Genomic DNA, 27519 nt, shown 5'->3' on the forward strand with positions numbered 1-27519 from the left:
AATATACTCAAGTAAAAGTAAAAAGTATTGAAACTACTCTCAGAAGTACAATACCCAAAGTAACTCAAGTAAATGTAACGGAGTAAATGTAACGTGTTACTACCCACCTCTGCTCATAAGTGATCTACTGTGGTCAGACTTCAGCCAGGTCTGCAGCTGTTTCTGTTTCAGAAACCCTGATGAGTGAAACAGTTCTGTGGCTGCACAGGGTGACTGCATTTCTACAGTATTTCAGACTGCATTCACCTGCTGGAAGGTGATAGCTTCAACTTTCTGCTGAAGTCAGACCAAACAGCAAAAACCCTTACTCTCTTTTTTCAGCCATCTGTAAATTTGATCAAAATATTTTACCTGTTTTCAGATACAAAGAGGATGGCTTTGTAATGACACATGGCTGACACATAGCAAAGAGACATTGATTTATTTTGATGGTTGTTGATTAAGCTGTTGACAGATGCAGCTGTGAAATTAACAGAACCACCTTATATATTGAATAATAACTTCATCACACGCCAGTTCTCATTCTTCTTCCTATTTTGGGGGTTTATTGTATTTGTTATACCACTAAGCCGTTTCTGGTTCGTAATCAATTACTTCTGTTCATTTACTTATAATAAAATTATAAAATATAAATGTGTGATTCTTTACTCTGACGAAATACAGGTAGAAACTTGCCATCATTTTAAAGCAGAAGTAAGCGATCCGGTCGTTTTGGCTAACTTCCTGTCAGCGGATGGAGTTAGCAGTCCCCGCCCTCGTCCCTACGTCACCACATTCACGCGCATCGTCCTCAGTCTATGCAGCTGCCCCCCCACACACACAGAGAGGACCGCCCCTTTATGTCGTTCTCTCTCCTCATTGGAAAAAGGTTGTAGGATACAAGGAAAGTTTTCTCCTCGGCTTACAGCAGAGCAGAGTGACTGACAGACCCGTGTTTCAGACCAAACACTCTATATAAGTGATTGCTGTCGGAAGATATAACTATTTTAAGACTTATATTAACACAAACATTCCGCTTACAGATGGAAAGTGCAGTTTGGATCATACTATAGGCTACAGCTTCATGGCTTGCCAGGCTAATTGCAGGTTTCAAAGATTAAAGTTTTGCTACCTACTCATCTGTAGAGCTTTTGATGATTTTTTTTTTTGTGAAATGTCTTAATATCTTGGGAGATAAGTATTCAACACGTCAACATTTTTTTAATTTCAACATATTTCCACTGCAAGAAAAAAGCACAAACTATTCAATTATTAGGTTCTCACACCTTAGAGCATAGTTAGATATGTTGCTGGATAAGTGCTTTAATTAACTTTTGAAAAAGGTTTCCCATCTCTGAATGGGGATATACGTCATAAGTAATTTCTCAACAAGCTCTTCTGCAACAAACATCTTATTATGGAAAGAGGCAAAGCGCTCCCCCAAGACTTTAGCAAGAAGATTGCTGAGGAGCACTAGGGATGGCTCAATACCACTTTTTCACAATAAAAAAGTCTCATAATGTGGATGAATCTACACTACCCACACTTGTTAATGGCTCCATTTCCGATAAATATATTGTTTTGTCTCTATCGTTATTTTGTTATTATTAGTGGTGGTGGAAATGCTGGTCGAGCCGACCAGCGTTTCCTTACTTTCGGTTTCGCAGACGCTGCCCGACAGGTCATGAGAATAACGCCGCCGAATCGCCGTTTATGGTCGGAACTACGATGGTATCTGATCGTCTTCGAACCTCTGACTTTAATTCTCAACTGTCACATATGCACGTAAAATAAGTCCACACAGCTGACTTGATAACAGCGCTAGGCTAATTCACTGTGACACTCACCTTCTAGCTACTGTTTACATAACAAATGCAGCGTCTTTTACTAGCCTATGTAGTTGAACTACATGTAGTAGTCCCCCCCCACCCCCCCACTCCACACACACACAGTGTTCACGGATGTGGAAACTATCGGTAGAGACCAAAAAAATAAAAAGGTAGGCTACCAGGCTGGCTGTAAATATGTTTTTTTAAGCTGTAAAGTCAGCTATTTTAACATGGGGGTCAATGGAGAGTTGCTCACTTTTGGTCTTCACTTGTAGAACCCACAACTCCCCCCTTGTTCAAGACACACCGATCTAGAATATGTCTACCTCTTTGTATTTTTATTAAATTTTTTGTTGACTGATTTACATAAATGTAAATCAGTCAACAAAAAATTTAATACCGCTAATTCAGAAGTTCTGATTTACAAGTGGGTATTGTCGTAAGATTTTCATTTTATCTTCATGTTACCCAACATATAGATTATACCCAACATGAACCTACAGTACATTGACCAAAAATGACAGCTTTTTTTCTTTAAAAAAATAAAACTCAATTGAGAGGCATATCTCTGCTGGCATGTAGTACATTTTTTGTAGGCTGTTATATTTTGTTTCACCCTGTATGTTGATTTAGTTAACACTGCAGTTAAATTAATATAGGCCTAATGAGTATCTAGTTGCTAAAGCTATAGCTGTGAGAAATGTAGTTTGTTCAAACTACTGCCAAGTTGAACTACAAGTATTTTTACAAGCTACACTTGCAATACCTTCCCCAACACTGCATCTCTGCGTATGGCATGTTGAGCAACGTTAAAATTAGGGCTGCAACAACTAATCGATAAAATCGATAAAAATCGATTATTAAATTCGTTGGCAACGAATTTGATTATCGATTCGTTGGGTAGCGATTAACTTGGCCCAGAGCCAAGGAAAAAAAGAAAATATTTCTTATCTTTACCCGTGTCCAAAACAGTCAGCAGCAGCAGTCATCCAGCTCCAATAATCCACTAATATTATTTCCGTTTACATCGCGTGGCGGCCAGCCTGGTTCATTCATTTGCATCATGTAAAAAAAAGAGGTATTTTTAGCGGCGGCAACAGCCGTGTTTCTGATCAACCGGACCTGTGTTGTCCGGTTCCACCGCGTTGTTTACTCCCGGTCCAACGTTACTCCCACACGGACACGGTCCGCGCGGCTCGGACGCGGTATGTCACGGACATGGCCACGGACATGGTCACGGACTGTCTGGACCTCTGGACCGGTGGTCTGGACTCGGTACCAGCAGCAGAGAGGCTTCACTGTCTCCTCTGTCAGCCTCTCCTGTCAGGAGCTGAAGCTAAAGCTAAAGCTAAAGCTAACGTTAGCTAAAACTTTTTTCTTTTTTTCCACACAATGCAAATGAATGAAACACGCAGGCAGCGAGGAACGCGATGCAAACGGGAATAATATGGATTATAAAACTGTTGGAGTTTGATGACTGCTGCTGCTGACTGATTTGGACACCTGGAGTAAAGGTAAGAAATATTTCTTAGAGGTTTGATCAGCTGTTCCTCTGCTCAGAGCTCGGTGTGTGGAGGAGTCAGATTAGAGATTTGACCATCATTTACTCGTTTTATTTTATGGTGATGGGCGCTATTACAGTTAATACCGATGTTTACATCAGATCGCTGCTGTGTGTGTGTGTGTGTGTGTGTGTGTAACGTTGTGGGTGTGTGACCCGGAGGGTGCAGCCTGTCCCCCCACGGTGACTGGTGTTTATCACGGTGTGATTACGTGGGCTGTGAGCGAAACTGAAAACTGTCGGAGTAACGTCAGGTTGTTGTCGGTTGATCCGGTGAATGATGAACTTTCAGGGTTGATCAGAATTTTCCTCTGGATGTAAACATGCTGCAGACTTCCACTTGTAAGCAAATCAGGCAGTGCCCTAATGAATTTTGTCTATTATTATTTTTTAATGTATTATTATTAGTTTAACAGCTCTGGGCCGTTCAACTAACTTAAAAAAAAACTTATTTGTGCAATTTTTTGCACTAATATTGTCCATTTGGAATAACATTCTGTTTTTGAATAAAGTTAGGGAGAAAGAAATAAATGATACCAGTGACATGCTGGATCAAACTGAGAAACAACTCCTCCTCTCATTCTTCTCTTCCCTACAATGTAAATCAAATTTGTGCCTTTTTTAAAATCCGATTAATCAATTAATCGAAGAAATAATCGACAGATTAATCGATTATCAAAATAATCGTTAGTTGCAGCCCTAGTTAAAATGAGCATTTATGTCATTGTTTGGGTTTATGGATCAAATCAGACGGGTTATAGTTGTTTTTTCCAATGTCCGATCCTGAAATTATGGCCAGCATCGGACCGGACCATCCAAATTTCTAAGTGTGGCAAGTGGGGGACGGAAATGTTGTACCAACAACGCCACCTGGGGAGTTTCGCCCAAGGAGATAGCAGTGTTGGGCAGTAGCAACGTTACAAGTAGCGGCGTTAGTAACTTAACTACATTTCTCAGTATCGTGGTCGTAGCGTCGCTGTTTTCTACATCAAATAGCTTTTCAGTAGTTAAAGCAGAAGTAAGTGATATATTTGTGTTAATATAAGTCTTAAATAGTTATATCTTCCGACAGCAATCACTTACATAGAGTGTTTGGTCTGAAACACGGGTCTGTCAGTCACTCTGCTCTGCTCTGAGCCGAGGAGAAAACATTTATCGTATCCTACAGTTTTTATCCAATGAGGAGAGAGTACGGCATGCAGGGCTGTGTGTGCAGCCAAGGAACGCCGTGAATGTGGCGACGTAGGGACGAGGACTGTTATGGTGCGTTCAAGGAAACTCGTATTTTTCCGACCGTGAAGTCGTACCAGTTCGATCTGGTACGAGTTCACCGGTCGGAAGTTACCAGTGGCCGTTATAGTGACTTTCACCGGTAAAACAGGTCGGAAAAACACGAGTGGGTTGCCTGGAACGCTACAAAGTCGTAAGTTGTGACTTGAAGCTGTAATTTACGATTTCAAAAGCCTGCCTAGAACGCAGCATTAGCGAAAACGACCGGACCACTTACTTCTGCTTTAAGTTAATTTTACTGATCAGTAGCGCGGTAGCGTCCATAGAAGCTACATTTCCCCAGGCATTTCTAGACCTTTAATGTACCGCTTCCAAGTGACGTCCAAGGGGGCAGTTGTCGGTCTGAGAAGTGAAGCTCACTTCCGCGTTCAAAAAACTGCAATCCCCTCGGCTTCCTCGGGGGCTGGTGTCAGAAGGGAGCATTCCCCATAGACCCCCATGTTAAAATCGCCGATTTTACATCCTCAATAAACATGAAGCCTGGTGTCAGAACGTTTTTTTGTCTCAATCGATAGTTTCTACCCCCGCACACACTCTGAGGGGGGTGGATTTTTTTTTAACTCTACCGTTTTACTGTTATTAGGTTAAAATTCTGGCCAATTAGGGCGCGGAAACGTTGAGTGACAGGTCCGAGCAGCTCCGTGGACAGCTGCTTTGAGGCCAGTGGGCGGGTTCTCGGCCGGCCAATCCAACACGCGCTGTTCAGGCCGCCATATTTGAGTCACAAAAACGACTCCCAAAAACCAATGGGTGACGTCACGGGTGCTACGTCCATTCTTTTTACAGTCTATGGTGACGTCATGTACTGTACGTATCCTTCTGCTGATGCCCGTCTGCTGCAGCGGGGCGCAGCACGCAGCAGGTGACAGAGGAGGGAGAGAGTGAATCAGGGCCGTAGCTGGACAACTTTATTTTATGTTTCTAATCGAGTCCTCAGAGAGCACGCTTCCTCTGCAACCCAAAAACACGTCAAATAGGGGTTTGAGGACACACATTCACATTAAGGTATTTTCCTGAAGCTACACAACAATCGCCACCTAAGCTCACAATTCAGTCAGAAAACATCAAACGTGTGTGTGTGTGTGTGTGTGTGCAGATGGGCATTTAGGCAGGTAGGACAAATGACAAGAGAGGAGAAGCTGTTACTGAAATATTATTTTTGCAGGTTTTTTTTTTTTTCTAAATAGCCTAAACTAAATTTAAATGAACATTTTTTGCCAATCTGTTTGTCTTAAAGTTTTATTGATCACAAGAGAGCAATGACTTGGAATGAAGTTGGTTTGATGTAAAAAAAAAAAAATAGCTTTGATGTAGCTAAGCTACTTTTGTCATTTTATTGTAGCATAGCTTGCTACATTTCTCTGGTAGGTAGCTTCAGTGTAGTGAAGCTTCAATTCATGTAGAGTAACTTGTAGCTTAGCTCACTACATTTGCCAAGTAGCTCGCCCAACACTGGGAGATACCTTTACTATTGTTACAGGCTGCTACAGGTTCGAAATACCACTGGCAAGAGACATTTTTAGAAAAGTATAAAAACAATTTTATTTTACAATTAATCAATGAAATGCATCAAATCGACATAGGCTGCATAATATTTAAATATTTAAACTGGGGCCAAGCACTTGTGGCACCGCATACACACACACACGGGGTTCGTGAAGAAACGACCACCACCAGGGATTGGGTCGCCATAAATCACCTCTCTATCACAGCTCAGGAGAGCCAAAGAGCCACAGAGCACAGTTCAAGTGAGCCAAAACAGCAGCGGGTCCAGGAGATGATGGCTTTAATATTTGTGGCCTCACCAGCATGGTATTTATGGAGTGCCAGGAGGACGTATTCTAGGACAACAGCACAGGACAATACAATCAGCTAGGAGGGAGCAACAGATTGAAAGTGAGGAGCGGACAACGCCGACTTACCACGTGGACACATCACATAGGGCTGGGCGATAAAACGATAATGATATCGCGATATAACTTTACTCAATAGCAATATGAAACGTGGTCGATAGAAAGTCGATAGGTTTCATTCATTCATGTTTTGAAACAGCCAATGCAAACGAGAGTTGCGCCGCGCTTAACCACTGGCTGAGCCAACCAGATTGACACAGCACAGGAAGACTGTACACAGCACAACAACACGTGGTAATGTTTGGGCTGCTGCAGCCTGGCGTCAGCAGCGGGGCATCGCCAGTAAAAAAGAGAGAGAGAATGAGTGTTGCCTCGAAAGAAAAAATGGAGGAGAACTAGGACGAGTGACCGCGAAAAGACGTGGTACGTCATGTTTACATTAACCCAGATTGATTGAACTCTAATATAGTAGGTGTAAACTAGGGATGGGGCAGATCCGATCCAGTATCGGTATCGGGTACCGATACGAGTGTAATTAATGGATCGGAAAATTCCGATCCCACCTGCGCAAATTTCCGATCCCTGAAACACATGTGCTTTCATGGTTGTCTGCTGAAATGATTCCAAAAGTTACTCCTGTTGGCTACTCTGCTAGGTGGCTGCAAAAGTGTGGAACGGATTTCCTGAAGGAGGCGTGTGCCGTGTGTCAGTGAGGCCGATGAGACACACCCCCGTTCAGGAAATATATTCCGCTGTTTGCAGCCTGCTGAGCCACTAGCAGCAGCAGCCGGGTAGCATTGAGCAGCACACCTGTCCGCTGTTTGTAAATATTTCATGCTCGAAACACCGCAAAGCAAGACAGCAACGTGCAATGTAGGGCTGGGCAATAAATCGATTAATTCGAATTTGTACTTTACATCGATTTATTTTAAGAAAAACAATTTTCTCTTCAACATCCACTACCAACGCTCGCTGCTGGGCTCCCGTAGTTCAGAGTGCGCACCCCCCGCAACACCTCTCCCGTGTTGTTGCTCCCTATGAAAGGAACAAGACCGCGGCAGCCCAAGCACCGGCACCACCGTGTACCAGCTACCGCTAATGACGGCGGCGCCCCGATGGTCAGGCCGGTGTGTTCCGTGGCAGCGACAACGGGACCGCCGGTGCGGCGCCGGCCACCCCCAGGACAGGGCGCTGTGTGTCGGGGAGAGAAGTAGGGAGACACGGGGTCTAAAGCTCGCGGAGCCGCGGTGTGCTGTGTGCAGAGCGACCACGCTGCAGCGGCGGTGCTGATAGAGCGGAGTTTATGTTGAACAGGTAATCTTTGGTTTTATTGTGGAAGTTGTGAATCCGACACTGTTACTCCGCATTCAAAGCCGTGTTTGGTTTCTGCAGGCAGGCTTGTTGCTCTGCTCTGCTGAAGGGGGTGTGTCGTTAGGAGGCTCCGAGGGCCATACGAGCTTGGGGGGGAGGGTGTGTGTGTGTCTGTGTGTGGGGTGCTTTTTTCAAAATTTTCTCATAATTTTTCAGATTGTAGACCAAACGTGCGGCACGCGGGCCAAAACTGGTCCAGCAGGGAGTCCAATCTCGCCCTCAGAATTAATTTGCCAAGTGTGAAAATTACATAGAAGACAAAAGAGGCATATTATTGTTGAAATTGCACATGTATTTTTATGAAGAAATTTCAGATTGTTCATAATATGTTTTGTAAAAGAATAGTTCATTAACTGTAAACATCTTATAATACAAAGGGAAAAGTTCTTCTTTTTATTTATACCTTATCATGCTATTATTCTACTGCTCTGGCCCACTTGAGATCCAGTTGTGCTGTTTGTGGCCCCTGAATGAGTTTGACACCCCTACGTAGAACATAGCTTTAGGTGGGAGGGGAAAATCTAAAAAAATAATTGAATTTAAAAAAAAAGCTCTGGTATCGGAATAGTATCGGTATCGGCAGATATCCAAATTCTTGTATCGGGATCCGATCGGAAGTGAAAAAAATGTGGATCGGTGCATCCCTAGTGTAAACAACCCTAAACTTTAACCACGGAGACAGCAGGCAGTCGGAGCGGCTCGCCGTCACACATCAAAGGGAGCGCAGTCAAGGCGTGGCCGCTCTGCTGCTGCTGCTGCTGCTGCTGCTGCTGCTGCTGCTGCTGCTCCTCACACCAGAGCGACACTGTTCAGCTGTGCCGACCTATACACTGGCCACCTGCGAAGCAAGCGCTAACCGCGGCGATTTCTCTTCCTTTTTCTTTTTCAGCCGGGTTTAGGCTGAGAATAATCGCTAATTAGACGGGCCACGTCAGGTCCGGGTTTTAATTTTCACGTCCGTTTATAACTGTAGCAGCAGCAGAGAGATGGAGCAGCTCCTGTATGGGGAGCCTGGCTCTAGTCTAGTCTAGTAAAGAACGCCTGAACAGCGGAGTGATAATGTCTGTAAAAAGACCCAGTGCTGTTGTACTGTATATCAGCACTCATGTATGTCTCTTGTCCAAACAAAATTATTTGGTTGAAACTAACTGTATAATACCAGTTTTATTTATCTGAAACTGTTATTAGGCTACTCATTGCTTTTATATGTTAATCATTACATCTGAAATGTTCAATTTTTGACGAAAAATAAATATTTAAAGGAGTCATCACCTGGTTTTTTATGTATCCAATCCCCCTTTAATTGCTTTGAATCAGTTCTTAAAACTTATTGGAAACATTTTTTTAAAAAAAATTCAAACATAGAGCTTGTTCTGACACTTTTTCATATGGCAACTTTCTCTCGTGAGAGTAGGCGCGAGGTTTTGACTAGTCCGGATGTTCATTGTATTAATATGTAATGAGGCGCGCATTGATTGGACGCAGGGAGGACAGAGCCCAGTGGGCTACATGCAGGCTGTATTGGAAACCGCATACCTATGCTGCTCTGTCATGTACCGTAACCATGTTATAACTTCATAAAATAAAACAAAATTGTATCGGTTCATTGTAAAACATGTATTTATTGATGCAAATGTGGTGATTTCTGTACGTAGGCTACAGAGCCCCGGTGCAAAGCTGCTGCTGCTCTGAAGCTTCACTTTTCATTCAAACAAACTAATACGACTGCCACAATTGTTAGATTTCATCAGTGAGACAAACATTTATCTCCTAAAAAGAATTTAACCAGTCGGCGGTAAACCTCTACAAACCTGCGGGTAAGTTAATTAACGACCGTTTCCTCCGCGGGGATGACAACGTAGTTTGACCGGTTAACAAGCAGCTGCAGGCGGGTTGCTGACGAGTCACTCTCCGCTCCTCTGCCTCGCTGGAGCTGCACTTCTCCCAACGCGAAGCAAACTTCTAAGCCGTCATTTGGATAAACTAACCGCACATTGGGGATCTAAACCCTTACTTTCTCGCATGAATAAATATTAAAACTTAATAAATTAACGACCCTTTCCTCCGGCGGCATGACGACGTTGTTATCGGCCGGCTAAACGAGCACTGCAGGCGGGTTGAGGAGTCACTCCTCCTCCTCTCCTCTGGTGCTCACTGCAGCTGGCTGCACCCCACTTCTCCCAACGCGGAGCTAACTTCTAAACAGCCGTCATTCGGATAAACTAACCGCACACTGGGGATCTAAACCCTTACTTTCTCGCATGAAAAAATATTAAAACTTAATAAATTAACGATAGTTTCTTTCGGCGGCATGACGATGTCGTTCGGCCAGGTAAACGAGCGCTGCAGGCGGGTTGAGGAGTCACTCCTCCGCTCCTCTGGTGCTGGCTGCAGCTGGCTGCACCTCACTTCTCCCAACGCGGAGAAAACTTTAAACAGCCGTCATCCGGATAAACTAACCGCACATTGGGGATCTAAACCCATACTTTCTCGCATGAAAAATTATTAAAACTTAATAAAGTGACGAAATAACAGCGCTACAGTGGGAAATAAAACAACCCGTAATGGCGGCGCGGCAGAAGTCGGGGTGGTGGAAGAGAGGTGTGTTTATGAAAGCAGTCGCCACGGTGACGTCACCGTAGGCGCAGAATCAAAATCTCGTAATGTTGCGGTGTGCAGCCTCATGAGCTACTCTGGCTTAAACAAAGAGCCCAAACGAAAAAACTCAGCCACTTTCAAACCCCAGGTTTTCAGGCAAGTTTCCACTGAGGTCCAACACCAGTATACATGTTATAACAAGGAAAAATGCGATTTCCGGGTGATGACTCCTTTAAATCAGAAATAACCTTCTGATATCTTCAAATCCCACTTGTGAGTATGATGGAACATTTAGGCTTGACAAAAACAGTGACTTGAGTCCTATCGTGATATATATCGATATCGACTGATATGAAAAAAATTATCGTGATAGGATTTTTTCTCATATCGCCCAGCCCTACATCACAACGACACACTGAAGGGCTTCCAGTGGGGCAACCCAGCTCCAGGGCACCAACAGTCCGCCACACTGCAGCGAGACCAACTGTGTCACAAAACATATTCGGTACATGAGTGTAAAGGAGAAGCATCGGAGCGCTTTGACGCACCTTACCTGTGCACTACAGAAAATAGTGTGCGTCTTTATGGCAACACGCCAAGGACGCTGCAACGCTAGCACAGCCACGAGTGACGAGTGGTTTGAAGCAGAGACCGTTGACTGGCACTGGGCTGGTCAGCTGGGAACAGGGAGAAAGCTGGATGTGATGAATCCCCATTATCCAAGGGCGTCACGGCTGGGGCAGGAGGAATGTCAGGACTCACTGCAAGCGGCGGCACAGCGGATGGTGGCACAGCGGTCTCAGATACTAGAAACCAAAGGTCACTGCTGGAGGAGTCATCAGCAGAGGCTACCAAAGGAGGTAAAGATGGTGAAAATGGCACCGGGGGCAGAACAGTTACAGCCTCAGGCTGGACCACCGCCTTCAGCATGTCTCAGTGCACATTACATCCTATCCTATCCAGGTCATCCACGGGGGCCACTGTGTAAACTGCTCCCTCACCCGCAGGAGCTCTCACAACTTGGTGGACCACCGATCTCCAGAGGTCATGGGTCTTGTGTCGGTCTTGTGTCGGCCTCTCACACCGGTCCCTCAAGTACACCAATTGGCCCACAGGCAGAGGTACATCCCGGACATGTTGATCATGTCTCTCTTTACGTCTGCCAGTTGTAGCAACAGCCATCCACTAACACCCTCAAAAGCAACTCGAAGTCTGGCTCGATGTTCAGCATACCCAGTCCTGTACCTCACCAGGCACTGGATCCTGAACACGACCAAGGAGGAAGTCCACAGGACAGGGCCGGCTCTAGCCATTTTGGTGCTCTAGGCGAGATTACTCTCAGGCGCCCCCCCCAACAATGATCATAATGATCATAACGATAACATAGCAGTGTATCTCTATGTCCCCTCTGACCCTGAGATACACAATTTGCACAACAATCAGTAAAATTGCATTGAGTAAATCCTGGGTGAAGACATGAAAAAATTAGTCTCTTCACAATCATGAGAACAAACTGTTGTGGTGCTTGAAATGGGTATACGAAAGTCTGGGCTTCACAAAAGCAGTGGAATATACTGTATGATATAAGGCGATAAGTGTAGAAAAAAAATTGTGAAATTGCTTTTTGAGCATTAATGTTAGTCCTAACTGTCATTCTCACCAAATGTCTCAAATGTGGGATAACAGAAGCTAAATATTGACTTCACATTACATTTCAAACTTCATGAGATGTGTGTAGCCCGAAATGAGAAATTGTCTCCAAATATCAACTAAATAGACAAAAAAAAACACACAAAATTTACAATATTTAGCCTATATAATGTACCCTATATGTGTTGTCACTGTGGTACTATTTGAGAGGTAAAAAAAAAAAAAAACTAGTTTGATAGCTCAGCAGGTCTGAATACAGAGCTGGAGCTGATCTGGAGCTGTGGCCCACTGGCCCTGCTGTCTGAGCAGGCTGAAATCTCAACTCTCGATTCTTTTTTCATAATCTTCCTCATCAAATTAGTCAGAACTTTAAACCTCTGAAGCACCGTCATCATCCTCACTGCTTCTCTCTCTCTCTCTCTCTCTCTCTCCCTCTGAACGACTCTGCTGTTTCAAAGCGCTTCACAGTTGTTGTTTTGATTGACAGGTCGTCAAGGGCGTGCGGCCGTGCGTATTTGAAAGAGGAGAGTCTCCCAATCACAGTAGTCGAACCGCATTTCTACTGCGTAAATGACCGAACTATGAAAAAAAAAAAAACATATTGAGACGGTTGCGCAAACGCGCCGGCATTTGTGCCACACATCTAATTAAAAATGTGGCGTTTCTAACAAGAAAACGGCTTGAGAGCATTCCTGCTGCAGACAGGTATCTGCTGTGTGTGTGTGACTATACACAATTTAGGAACATGTTTGTCATTGTTTATTTATTTGTTTTGGGGTTTTTTTTCTACACAGAAAACACTAAGTGAGGGGCCAGCGGACATAAATCATTATTATTATCTTTCTTTTTTTTTTTTCTTTTCCCAATGACTGGTGGCGCCCCTCCAGCAGTTGGCGCTCTAGGCGACCGCCTATATCGCCTATGCCTAGAGCCGGCCCTGCCACAGGAAAACAAGGCTCCTGCCCAAACATCAAGTAAAACGGTGACTCGCCGGTGCTCTGATGTGGCGTGGTGTTGTAGCAAAAGAGCACCTGTGGCAGACAAGGAGCCCAGTTCCATTTCTGGAAAGCTGACAAAGTACGCAGAAGGTTATGGAGGGTTCGGTTAAACCTTTTGCATTGACCATTACCGGCTGGATTGTAGGGGGTAGTACAGGCAACACTGTACAAAGTGCAGAGCTAGTAGATCAAGGAACTCTCAAAACTCCTGCCTTGGTCTGAGTGCAGGCGACTCAGGACACCAAACTTGTAGAACTATTCAGAGACCAAAACCTGGGCCACTGTTGAGGCGCGCTGGTCCCGGGTGGGGACAGCCACTGTAATTTTACTAAACACATCAGTCAAAACCAAAACATTTCAAGCCCATTAAGAGAGGGCTCGTAGGGCCGGGATGCAAGCAGGTGGCCCATACAACTATGTGGAACCTGTCCTGAGTCCTTAGCAACTTAGCAGCGGCTGCACTGCTGGACCCAGTTCTTAATATCTGATGACATCCCTGGCCAGTAGCAACGTTGCCAGACCAACTCAGTGGTCCTCTCTATGCCCTGGTGACCATGCTCCTGATTGAGCTGACACAGCATTTCCTGCTTGAGCACAGCAGGCAAGTTGAAGGAACTCTTCACCGCCGTCACCGCCGTCAGAGTGAAAGACCTGGCGGAAAAATACGCCATCTTCTTCAACCAGGCAGTCCCACTGGCACAAAAGTGCAATTGCAGGCTGGGAAAGCTCAGCTGAGGTGGGAAGGGACCCACAATGCCAAAAAACAAACACCTTCAGCAGAGGGTCGTCCTCCTGCATGCAGAGAAGATCAGACGCAGAGTGGGATGGAAGAGTGGAGACCAAAGACTGAATGGCAGACACAACAGGATGTGAATTATGCTGAATGCTGCTGGGGACCAAAGTGCCAGGCAAAGGTGGAAGGGCCCAATGGGGGACAGGCACATACTGTTGCGGCAGTGCGTCCACATTCCTGTTGCTGCGCCCAGAACGGTATTTAATTTCAAGATCGAAGACCGCAAGCTCAGCAGCCCACCTATGCTCTGCAGCTCCCAGTTTAGCAGACTGAAGGTGGCTCAACGGGTTATTGTCTGTGTACATGACGCATTTGTGCCCCAACAAATACTCCCGAAACTTCTCCGTCACAGCCCACTTGAGCACAAGAAATGATAGCTTCATAGAGCTGTAGTTGGACATATTGCACTCAGTGGGCCGGAGACCCCTTCTGGCGTAAGCCACTGGTCTCACACCACTGTTTGTCTCCTGTGAAAGTACAGCACCAAGCCCACTATGGCTGGCATCGGTCTCAAGGATAAATGTGCGTGAAAATTCTGCGTAGGCCAGCTTAGACTTCAGAGCACTAAAGCTCTCCTCACACTGAGGCGTCCATACAGCCCCAGTGTATGACCTGACCCTTTTCTTGATTTGGTACCAGCAAGATTGGCTACCAACTGATGCAAGGGCTTGGCTAGCTTGGCAAAACCATCAACAAAGCACCAATAGTAGCTAGCGAAACCCAAAAAGGAACGCAACTCTGAGATGTGACGGGGGAAATTAAAGGGGGACCAATCAGGGCTGAGGCCTACTGGTGAGGGTGGGTCAACACAAAGGGGATACCAGGAACACCACACGTGCAGCAAAATAAGAATAAAGTGAAAACTCAAACCAATGTAGACACAACACAAAAAGGGGAAGGGCACCACCAGCGGACACCAATCCACCACCGTAGGCTCAGCACCTGAAAGGGGGGAGACCAGAGAAACAGTTAGGGAAAACAAAATGACAACAAAAAGAAAAGAAATGAATAAAGAACTTAACAAGATAACAAAGAAACAACAATAAAACAAATTCCCACACTGTTCTCTCTCACACACACACACACACACACACACACACATGAAGACGTGGCTGAATAACAAAGCGACAGCGTTGCCGAGCTGCAGGTACGCCCGGGCAGCAACGGGCAGAACCAGAGACACCCAGCCAGCCAAACAGTCAAAGCCAGGCAGGGCAAACACAAGCCCAGTCGGCCGTGGTGGCGATGGGAGCTCAAGCAAAGCAGTAGGAAGCAAGCTGTCAATCAGCAGCAAGCGGTGTCTGAACTCAAGAAGCTCCGGAGAGACACGGTAGCTCCAGCAAGGCAAAGCAGCAGTGGATTAGCAGTGGTTAGCCGGCGCTGAGCCGCTACATGGACATCTTTACCCTACAATAACAAACAAACACAAACGTAAGAAGCTACAAGTGGCTGGAGGAGGGAGCTACTGTCATTGTACAACAAAGCGGCCAGGCAGTCCCGGCCAACACGGCGTGGAGGGGAAGGTCGGCGCTGTACACGAGCGACCTGTAAACAAACCACACAGGTCGCCACATGTGCAACGCCAAAGAAGAAGACACGTGAGAAGAAAGCTCACTTACCGGCAGCGAGCAGCAAGCGGCGCATGGAGCGGTAGAAGCAGTGAGCAGCATGAGCAGCGTGCAGCAACACCCAAACGAGCCTCTATATACAAAATAACAATTAGCACTGGATGGGACAAAGTGGAGAGAAGTGCAGCCGCGGCCGACAGCCTACTGCTACCAGAGGGGCGGAAGTGACGGACGTCAGGAAATGACATGGCCTGGCCTCCGGCAAGCAAGAGGAAGACAGGTACTCTACACCCCCCCTTTATGCAGCATTCACCCACCGCAATTGACTGTGGCCACCTCCCGAGTGACGTCACGGGACCAAAGACTGCTACACGTACATGAACTGATGAAGCTTCTTGGATGAGAGGCGAAACGTCTTCCTAGACAAATAACTAAGTCCAGTTGCTTTCGATTTAACCTCCTTTGAAATACTATGACCTGGACAAATGAGAATATGCACAGGCTTAACCCTATATGTTGGTTTCTAGGTAGAACCCTCCAAAAGGGTTCTAGGTGAAACCTTTATAAAAGATTTTATTAGGAGTCAAAAAGGGTTCTCCTATGAATATCTAATTGTAGTGTTCCACTTTTATGCAAAGCTTTTTGATAAGCTTACTGATAATGCATGTGTGTAATTTAGCCCAGCCTTGTTTGAACAACAAAGTATCTAGCATGTAAAATATGTGCCAACAACTGTCACAGGCAGCCAAACCACATTCATGTGTTTTGTTCTTAATGGACGCCAGTTAAGCTGTTGCTGTTGAACTGCTTTAAATCGTCCAATAATACAAAAGGCAGTGTTCACTTAAGGGAAAGCTCGCATGAGTGATGTGTTGTGTAATTAGTGTAATTATGGCTCCTACAGATTCTTTCAGACAAATATCTGAATGTGCCGGCTGTCCTTAAAGTAATGAACATAGACAACAACTAAGAGCACATTTGTGTGATCTAAAAGTGTATGTATTATTCCCCAAAGTTTTACGCAAAATCTTTCAGAAGCTTTCTGAATCATTTTAGCTTACTATTTGAGAATATGTTTATTTAGGGTTGAGGTTTTCATTGTAAGCTTTCAAAAAAGCAGTGTTTCCTGGTTTCTGGACCAACGCCCTCTGTGTTAAAGGGAAAATACATCTGCAAACTGCTCATCCATTCACATGCATTCCCCTGTCCACAAAAGACCAATTGATCGACTGCTGAATGATGATGTGTTGATGTATTGAATCAGATTGCCTCATCCCTGAAAAGCTTTGCAACCTAGAGACATATTGTTAGATTTATCAGAAATGGGACAGCAAATTTTGTGTAAATGATTTTAGACAACAATCACACTACTCAGTACATGTGAAAATGAATGTCATTGAGCATTGCATTGATAGTAATACTGCTTTATATTTTTCTATGTGGTTCCAGTTAGCGCTGATCTGTTTTAGACTCTTATTTTAAAAGTGTAAGCCTGTCCTGCCTGGTTGAGACTTAATTAATGGGTGTATACCTACAAGGTTGAGATGGTGTTTACATAACATAAAAAAATATATATGGGTTGTTGACAAATAAGAAGTAAAAAAATCATTTTTTTGCAAAACACATTTTTTGAAGAAAAAAAATATATATTCATGTAGTTTGAAATCTGATATTTGAGAATATATAACTGATCACTAACTTTTTCAATTTCTTCACAGTTTTTTTGAACATCTTCTCTGACCTGCGCCATAAATGTGTCCTATGGTGTGACGTAAAATTTTTTATAAAAACTTCAATACTACACAAAGCATGAGAAAGATTTATCTTAATTGTGAGACACTTATTTTCATATAGTGTTACCTATTTAATGAGAAATTATGAATAACATGATTTTTTCCCCATGACTTGTTGACCATTTTCAAAAAATGCAATGAATGCGAGTCAAACTTTGATGTCAACCTTTCAAAACTGTTGAAAAAATTAAAATAATTTAAGGTGAATGATGATAATATATGCCCTAATGCAATACTCAACCCTTTTTTAGGATATTTTCGACATACGAATACATTTTTGGTTCTTTTGTGTGTTACACCATAAGTGATGTTGATAGGTTTTCAATGTAGTGAGTCCCCGGGACCCACAGGTGGTGATTTGGGTGGGTCCCTGGGAAATTCAATGGGTCCCCAATAGGGTTGTCATAATACCAGAATTTCTGTAAATTAAAAAAAAAACTAGGGCCTAGGGATGCAAATTATCGATTAATTCATTAATCGTTAGTTGATGGACCACATCAATTCATTAACTATTTACTGATGAGCAGCTATTTTCCTGAGAACCTAAATTTAAGTTTAAGTTTAAGCTCAACATTCCTTATACAGGACTCTACACTAGTATATTTGTTAGTATATTTTTAGAGCACAGCACAATGAAAAATGTTTAAGTAACACGTTATTTAACCTTTAAATAATGTTGAGGGTCCAATGGGACCCATTTTTACATTTAGGAACGGTAAAAACACCCTAAACATTTTTCCTCTGACCAACACAATATTTGATACAGATGAAATGGTCTTTCCTGCCACTACACTATGATGATTACTGTATTTACTTAAATCACAGCAGCATAAACTGATTTGTTTAACTCTGATGTAAACATTAATAAAACTCACACAGGCAGCTCCATGTTGTCCCTGTGTGATCAGGGATGTGATTGGCCAAGGCCCAAGGACAAAAAAGCAGGAAATTATACGGACCCATAGCGCGACCATGGGAGCGCGATACGGCAACAGTGCAGCCATTACACACAATGACATAATTTTGACACTTTATATTAAAAGTATATACACAAACAGAAAACAATTAATTTAAGGAGAAAAAAACCTCAAAAACAGCATGTCAATCAATAGGTGCAGATATTATTACAGTGTGTGTGTGTTGTAGCCTAAATATCACACACACTGTCTGAGAGCCAGAGAGACAAGAGAGAGAGCCAGTTACGGCAGGTGGAATTAGCACTTGATATTGAACTTATTTAAAAGGAAAACAAACATGCAGTAGGCTACTTGGCTCCATTTTAATATTTAATGATGGAAAAAGAGTTCTTGAACCATTGAGACCTTCCAGCCAGATGTGTGGTAGCCTACATGTCTAATATATTTTGTAGCTGCTTAAGTAAATTTAAAAAAAAAGAAAGAAGCAGATTTAGTACTGACTGAGGTTCCTATCATTGTAATGGCAAGAACGGCTGGAGTGTATGAAAACTGAACTCAGAACTGGTCTAGTGGGGAGCTGTGGCTGCAGAGCCCCCTTTACAGCAGGTAGCACGCACACGCACCTGTTGCTGTGCTGTCTCTCTCTGTCCCTCGGCTCTCTGGACTGTTGTTTTGGGCTCTAAGCATGGACGGTCCAACCCGTCCGGGCGCGCTGGTTCGAGCCGGGTTCGCGCCGAGAATATGACTCGGTGAGGCAGGGCTTTTTTTTTTTTTATTTACGGGTTCGGACTTTTAATGCTCGTCGTAAATGTAAACACACTAACGTCAGCGCGTCACGTGCAGCACCACGCCGCTCCAACAAACACTACGGCGGCAAAAAAAAAAAAGAGAGAGAGAGAGAGAGAGAGAACTACCGACTACCGCCGCTTCGTCTTCTTGTTACGTTGCTGCTCAATGGTCGGGGCAATATCAACACCTATGGCTGTGTGGGTTAAATGGTGGATAATGGCCGTCCGCCGGTCATTCCCATGATTTTAAACACGAGTTGTTGTTAACAATGTATCATTTTTCATGGGAAAATGAGGTGCGTCCCCGGGACGCATGGATAGTGAGTTTACTGCGTCCTTTCAGATTTTATTGCGTCAGAGACGCAGGACGCGTACCTAGCAACATCATAGGACATTATTCAGTCCTGTGTACTGTATACTCTTGTTGTAAATAAAGTTGTTAAAAAAAAAAAAAAAAACATCATAGGACATTGTGTCACACTAAAGGACAGAAATAGTCATTAAAGAGAAATTGAGAGATGCTACATTGAAATATTTTTCATATAACTTTGAAAATGTCAAAGATGAAAGAATATATATTTTTTTACAAACAATATCAACCATATTTTAAACAAAGTAAAAAAAAAAAACAATAGTTTTCACCTAACTTTTGTTTTATTTGTCACGATCCCCATTAGCTGCGCTCTAGAACGCCGCTAGTCTTCCTGGGGTCCAACTAACGTACAAAAACAAAACATATTTAAATTAATGTAGCTATTGCATTTAAAAGCACTGAAAATGACCAAGGTAAGAAAATTTGTTAAAAAAAAACAACCTTATTTAATTGTTTAAAATGCATTTTTAAAGAGACCTTGTGTGACATATTTGGCCTTTGGTGTGACAGCTAAAGGTATCACACCGAAGGACATTCCTGTCACACTAAAGGACATTTCAGCCTTTTGTGTTCATAAGAGGCTTAAGTAATAGGAATTTGAATGAACGGGGGGGGGGGGGGGCATGGCCCGGGTAACTTTTGTGCTCTATTTTATGAATAAAAGCTGTAGTAAAAAGTTGTATCTGTGTTTTTAAGAGCCAAGTCACCACACACCTTCACTGCTGCCGATAAAGAAACTGTCACCAAGTGCTGCATTTTGATTTGAATTTGTGAGCCTAGTGCATCGTTTATCAATACGTCATGCGTGAGTGTCCTGAGCAAACAGCTGCTGGCACCTGCCACCTGCCAACCGCTGGCTGCGTCTACAAAAATGATGTTGGCTTAAGATTCAAGGCAGCAAGACGAGTTTTGGTTGTGGACTGGCACTACTTTGTTGTTTGTTATAGTTTCATCTGTGCTTGTTAGTAGTCTTGGCCTGATGTGTGTGAACGTTAGCTTGGGATCAGAGGGGTTAAAGGGATAGTTCAACATTTTGGCAAATTGGCCCATTGCCATAATTGCTATAGTCATAGCAGTAGGTTCGTTACCTTTAATTGTAGGTGTAAGCTATTTTTAGTACAGCGGAGCGCAGCAGCAGGCTGCTCAGAGCTACGCTATGGAGGCTAACGGAATTTCTTGGTTTCCCTCATTAAACTCATCAAATACAAAATCCCAAAACTCCACAGCGCTTTTGTAGACAAGTTGTGAGCTGCACAACCACCACGCTATGAGATAATGACGGAACGATACGAAACGGAGCCGTTTTCGAGGTAAATTCATACAAAACCGCTGATGCGCTGAGTTTTTCAGCAAGCAGTCTCCGTACCAAAGCACAGAGCAAGGACATTTATTTTCAGCATTCGGAATGGCGGTCGCCCCCCCTCCGTATTTACCCTGTATTTACCTCGAAAACAGGTTCAAATAAATGTTTAATCATTTACTGTATTTTAAATGATGATAATACTAATTATATTCATTTTTATCTTCTGTGACAGTGAAAAATACATGTCATGTCAACCTATAGCCTACAATATTTTTTTTAAAAGTAGTGCACAACATAAGATATTAAAGAAACTACAGTATAATATAATTTAAATGGCAGCAAAGGTGCTCCATTACATAACAGTCTTTGGTATGTAGCTATGGTGCTGTTAATTATGAGCCTAAATTATTTTTTAACTTTGGCAAAGTGTGAAGTATTTTAATAACTGAATGCTTCTTTCTGATATGAAAGAGTGTTTGTGATGTGTGAGATGGTATATTATGCACATGTGTATGGATGTTTAGAACGCTATGTAAATGGATAATTCTTACCTTTCTGTTGTTCTTATTCACCTGCCCAGGGACTACGGATGGAAAGTAGCTAGTGGGCTAAATCCGGTACAAGGCATCTCTTCTCATTCCGAGACTAATGTTATTTTGTACATTTTCCCTGATACAAATAAACGTATTAAAACTAAAAAAAAACTAAAACGGTATTCAAGGTTTTTTTTATTGTCAATTCTACATATTTCCTTATTTCCAGGACATACGGAATAATCTAAAAGCTGTCTCTCTCTCCCCTTAAAACAGTATAGTGTATAAAAACACGCCATGTTAAACAGTGGCAGTAGTGCAAATACATCCGTATGGGCTGATGTAATAGGCTTTTTCAATTCGCCTGTACCAGCTCTGCCATCAGCTGTAGAACTGAGGTGAAAGCCAATCCATGTGTGAGGATCAACCTGATAAAAAGAGGGACAGAGATGATGCAATATAGACGCATTCTGTTATTTACCTACAGGTATTAATTGCCTTCATTTTCTCAAAGTTGTACATTCTGTACAGAAGGCACATAATTACAATGAAGAATGAGACCCTCAAGGCTCAACTTTCTGTACTATTACACGTACTGTGATGTTTTTTTTCTTCCTATAGCGTCCTCCCCCAGAGAATGACTTTGCATCAAAGTGAATCCTTTTCTCTACAGCTGGTTACATTTTTCTACATGTGCAGTTTGAAATATGGTGACACCTGAGCTGACAGGTGATGGTGAAACCTTGGTCACACCCTGTGAGTGCTGCCTTTAAAAGGTGAGGAGCTGGACACCTGCTGCATCCAGCACCAGACTCCTGTTACAACAGGTAAACTTACAAACCTCACCGATGTCGCACTGAATATTTTCCTCAGTGGCTACTCACTGTTCAGATTGTCCTGTGTTTTCAGATTTTAAGTTTGGCTGGAGAGGATCATCATCATGACTCCTGTTCTCCTCTTCCTCCTCCTTGTCTCATTGACAGCCATTCCTCCAGTGAGTCTCACTCTTTCCACACTGCAATTATGATGCTTTTTTGAATGAGGATTTAGAGTTTACAGGATTTATTCAAATTTACACTGAAGCAAAATTGCATAAAATAATTGGCACATGAGTTTTTCAAGGGACAGCAACAAAAACAACAACAGTTGACAGTAGATGTGTGATTTACAATAGTAATCTTGTGTTTTTGGGTTGCAGAGTGCGACTGATGAAAGAGCTCAAAGAGGTGAGATGAATCAACAGGGAATTTCCTGTTTCAGTGCTGATCATTGTTTCTGATGTCCTCTGTTTCCTCTGTCTCCAGATTCATCTTCAGACACTTCAGAAGTCATTGCAAAAGCCAATGAAGACATAAGTAAGACAAACATTTCATACTATCCTACATTTCTCACTAAAATAGATTTACTGTATATAATGGCAAAAACATGATGAAACACCTTGAAATAATTTATTGATTAGGGAAAATAATTACTGATTTCATCCTATCAAATTTGACAATTTAAAAATTTTAAGTTTTGGTTTGCTGTTCAGACAAAAGAAGTAACTTGAATTGAAATCATATTTAGTTCTGCAAATTCACAGGGAAATTGTTCACAATTTTACAGACAAAATAACAAATTAAATAATAACAATAATGAAGAGATTAATCAATCATAAAAAAAAATGGTTCATAAATTTACGTTTTAAAAAAAGGAATGACTCTCTGTTGTATGGGGATAATTATACTGTAAGTGTCTGTTTGTTTGTTGTTCTGCAGCAACTCCCCTGATCTTCGGTGACATTGCACCAAATGTGAAGAGGAACGCTGACCCCTGCACAGCCAGAGGCTGCAAGTGGCCTAAACGTGGACGTTATGTCATAATTCCTGTCAGTATCTCCCGTCAGTACAGTAAGTACCAGATCCATCACTTCTGGCTGACAACAGATTTGTTTGGATTCACTAAGTGAGAAGGAGATTTTAATACAAAAGGAAATCTTAAGGAAGAGCATTTTCTGATTTTAGAGCACATTTGCGTCTTTGCATGTTTGTTTGTTTTTGTTGTTGTTGTTGTTTTTTGATTAGCAACCTGCTGAGCTCTCAGGGCAACTGCTGGATGTTGATTTTAAGAAGTTGTAAATGTAATTCACTGTGTGGTGTTAGGTGTAGCAGCCTGTGCTTTGTCTCTGCAGGCAGTCAAGAGCGCCTCATCATTATTAGAGGCCTGGTGTCCTTCCACAGAACCACCTGCATTCGTTTTGTGTGGAGGCGCTGGTGGCATCGCAGTTATCTCTACTTCTTCTCTGGATCTGGGTAGGAACAAACACGCACGCACGCACACACACACACACACACACACACACACACACACACACACACACACACACACACACACACACACACACACACACACACACACACACACACACACACACACACACACACACACAAAAAGGCAGAAGTCAAAAAAAGCTTTGAGGGGGTTCACTGAAGAAGAAATCCAGCAATGTAAAATCCAAATATAACTGTGCATTACAAATTATATATATGTGTGTGTGTGTGTGTGTGTGTCAGGTGCTGGTCCTACCTGGGTCGTCAGGGAGGAAGACAGCAGGTGTCCCTGAGGAAAAACGGGTGTTTGTACACAGACACGGTGCAGCATGAGGTCCTACACGCTGTCGGTTTCCACCACGAGCAGGTCCGCTCCGACAGGGACGACCACGTTAACATCCTGTTTAACAACATTCTGGCAGGTCAGCTAAATACACCAACTCTGGTTTTTCTTCTGTGCAATGACGAGAGCACTGGATTTTTCCCCCCTAACAGTCCCACTTAGTTAACAGTTAATCAACATACGCTATGAAGCATTAGTTGAACATTATTAAACACATTCATAATTTGTAAAAACAATCTTTGATTTGAATATTATGTGTTGAATGATTTATCAATTAAGTATCAAGTATATTTTTTATAAAACGGTTATTTAGATGACATCAATGTGGCTCATTTATAAAGCATCAGGAAATGATTAACAAAATATTTAGATGAACATTTATGCTGAACTTAAAGGGACTCAGACATGTAACTAATGGGTGTTAATGGTGCACCAGAGTAATACTGCACAGATTACTTCAGTATTTCAGCTTTATATTCAACATCAAGGTAGGAAGAGTGCTTTATATGATGATGGATTTGTTATTGCATACATTAATTTAAATGATTAATGTGTAGTTAAAGTGTTATTGATAAATGCTACATTAGCATGCTTACATGCTTGCAGTGACTTGCAGCCTCTTTGCTGAAGCTAAGCAGGTGTCATATTTACCATAGTCACTATTAGATTAGTATGTTAGTCGATACTTAGCACTCAGCATAGTTCAGCTGAGGCTGATGGTAATGCCATTACTAATGTTAGCCTATTTGTTCTGGAGACGCAATGATTAACTGATTAATCAATGAATCGAAATCAAAAAGTGTAAATCTAAAACGAATGTAATTGTTGAACATTCTTTTACTGCACAACTGCCAACATTTGCATTTTCAATCATATTGTTCTGTATCTTAAGGAATATATTTGTTTTGATGATTGTTGTGATCGTGGTTGGTTTTCAATTCATGGTGGAGAAGTAACTAGAATTAGTGCGAACTGCTGAAATATTTCATAAGTTTTCTCCATGTGTACAGGAACAGAGTCAAACTTCCGGAAGGTGAACACTAACAACTTGGACACTCCCTACGACTTCCAGTCTGTCATGCATTACAGCAAGTGAGTGTGTCAGTGTATGCATCTGCCAATGATCACATTCATACATATTAAGCTGCTGAGGGGAAGACATTTGTTTTGTTCATTTGCAAGTGCAATAATAGGAATTTGTTGTGCATATGAGACCATGTGTCATTATATTATATTCAGAAGAAAACTGAATAAAGTCAGCAGGAGAAATTCAGGTAAAAGGAGTCCCAGTTAATAGGAACACAACTTTAATAAAGAGACACAGTGTACTTCTCTTTCTGACTGTTGTGTTTGTGTCCTCAAGGTTCGCCTTCTCCAAAAATGGACAGCCAACCATTGTCGCCAAGAGTGATCCTAATCTGGACTTTGGAAATGCTCGAAGCATGAGCGGTAACGACATCGCCCGTGTCAACAAGCTTTACCAATGCTGTGAGTGAATACTTTGATGAAAATAAGATTAAAATATTCAAAGCATGAGACTGTAAACCAGTTAATCAGAAACCCTTCTCCGCTTTGTTTTGTTTTTCCAGAACCAGATCATCAGTGACAGGTGGAGCAGGTCGGCCTCCAGACACTATATGTTGTAAAACAACAGAAAATGTGCTGGATGTGTAACAGAAAGTTCTGCCACTGACTTGTGACTCAGCTTCAATTAGCATTGGTACCTAATATAATGTTTTCTAAAAGAGGATCAGTATCCACTTCAATCTAAATAATATAATGAACTGTTATCTTTACAAAAATGATTCATACAAGCCTCAACTGTAGCTAAAGCTTGTCAGGGAAACTGTTGTTGCTGGGCTGCAGATACTGTGGCTCATAACTCAGACTGCTGAGGTACATGTACCTGCTGGAGGGTGGTGGTATTACATCTCTTTCTGCTGAAGCCACACCAAATGTACTGCCTCTCTTTTATTCCAACCATCTGTGATTTAATTTGAATCTTCTCTAGTTTTCAAATACTGTACAAAGGGGATGATTTGGTGGTGGTCCTGTTGAGCTGCTGACTCATAGCAAAGAGTGTTGACTTGATTAAATGGTAGTTGTGTGGTTTTTGTTCAAAAACTATACATTATGCATGTACTTTTGTTAATCTGGATCTTTTTTAATTCTATTCTTAACTGAAATATCTCTATAAAAAATCCAACAACAATAAATGTCTATAAAAGCCTGATTAAATGCTTACGTGTTGTTTTTTTCTATTATCTACTCTACAGTATGTATCTTTTGGGGACTGATTACTTTTAGCCATTCACGGTTTATAATTTACAGTAAGACTTTGTTTCCAAATCTACAGTTAACAGATATTGCTCCAATAAAATCAACAAACATTAATGTGATGTTTTTTCCTGGCAGAAAATCTAAACTCAGGGATTATGTGCACATTACAAGAAATTAGGGATTTTTACAGTAGCTTCATGTGAACCTTAGTTTAAAGAGAGCACGGAGGTCCAGTGACCCCAGTTAAGACCACTGGAAATTTAAGTGATGAGATATACAGTAAAGCTCATATTTTTGTGGTTCGTTGTTTCAAACAAAGAGCCTTCTATGGAAAATTTAGTACTGTTTCACTCAATTAAGAAATCAGGTTTCAGTGTTTTAGTGGTGAAGTTAAAGAGGAACTAAGCAGGATTTCTCCCGTGGCTATGCTACATTTTTACCTTCATTAAAAAGCTCCTGAGTAATTGTGATAATTAACTTCATGACTTGTGACTTGTTACGAGTGAGAACGGAGACTCTCTGTCTTCCAGCTGCCGTCTCATGGCTGAAAACCAACCTTGCAACATCAGTGTAGTACCTGGTCGCCACCCCGGTGTCCCAGCTCTCATCTCTGCACACTGCAACACAAACGCACTCCATAACCTGTAACCCCTTTTCTTCATGTGGCAAGGTGAAGAGGGTCCGGGCGGGCTTCGAACCCCAGACTCCTGGGCCAGAGTCATACGCGCTAACCAAGGCACATGATCAATTGGAGGCATAGTGACAGGACCCTCAACTGTCACATTCATGACGGTTAAGACTACACAAACACACACACCGCAACATTGTATATGTTATGTAAAGTTTTCCACCGCTCCATCTATTGATTTTTTGCCGGCTTAGTTGTAAACAGATATAAACAGATTGGTGAGAGGAGCGTCATCGAAACAGCGGAAAAGCGAGCGGACTTGCATAGTTCCCCTTTAAACTAATTTGTCCCTGATAACTTTTCAAGGATAAAGATATGTTCATTGAGAGAGTAGTGTAGTCACGACATGTGAGAACAACAAACACAGACAGTATGTAGATGTGCATGCTGTATACTGGTAGATGCAGCTGAGCAACATTCTTGTTTTTGTTCATAATGGACGCCAAAGTTAAATGTCAATCTGAATGTGACTCAACATCACTAGTAAATTATACTTTTCATTTCCTCTACCATATGTAAAGGTGGTGATGAAATTTCAGTAACACCCTGTGAGTGCTGCCTTTAAAAGGTGAGGAGCTGGACACCTGCTGCATCCAGCACCAGACTCCTGTTACAACAGGTAAACTCACTAACCTCACCGATGTCGCACTGAATATTTTCCTCAGTGGCTACTCACTGTTCAGATTGTCCTGTGTTTTCAGA

General features: G+C 42.5%; 2 protein-coding genes across 2 annotated transcripts in view; both read left to right on the plus strand.

Annotated features, from left to right (window-relative positions):
• The window catches only part of LOC146990174 (low choriolytic enzyme-like), a 42410-nt gene extending 16759 nt beyond the window's left edge, over nt 1-25651 (plus strand). The window contains exon 10 of the mRNA XM_085770040.1: nt 25439-25651. Coding sequence (XP_085626166.1) covers nt 25439-25440 — 2 coding nt within the window. The 3' untranslated portion in view covers nt 25441-25651. The remainder of the gene's footprint in view (nt 1-25438) is intronic.
• On the plus strand, nt 22121-25680 carry LOC146990176 (high choriolytic enzyme 2-like). The gene is made up of 9 exons (XM_085770042.1): nt 22121-22191; nt 22396-22423; nt 22502-22552; nt 22955-23086; nt 23368-23488; nt 23750-23928; nt 24860-24941; nt 25213-25337; nt 25439-25680. Coding segments are annotated over exons 1-9 (774 nt in total). The 5' UTR covers nt 22121-22137; the 3' UTR covers nt 25441-25680.
• Nucleotides 25681-27519: the final 1839 nt, after the last annotated feature.

The sequence above is a fragment of the Trachurus japonicus genome, chromosome 3 (genome assembly GCF_045865225.1).
Source record: "Trachurus japonicus isolate A0001 chromosome 3, Traja_1.0".
Classification (NCBI taxonomy): Eukaryota; Metazoa; Chordata; class Actinopteri; order Carangiformes; family Carangidae; genus Trachurus; species Trachurus japonicus.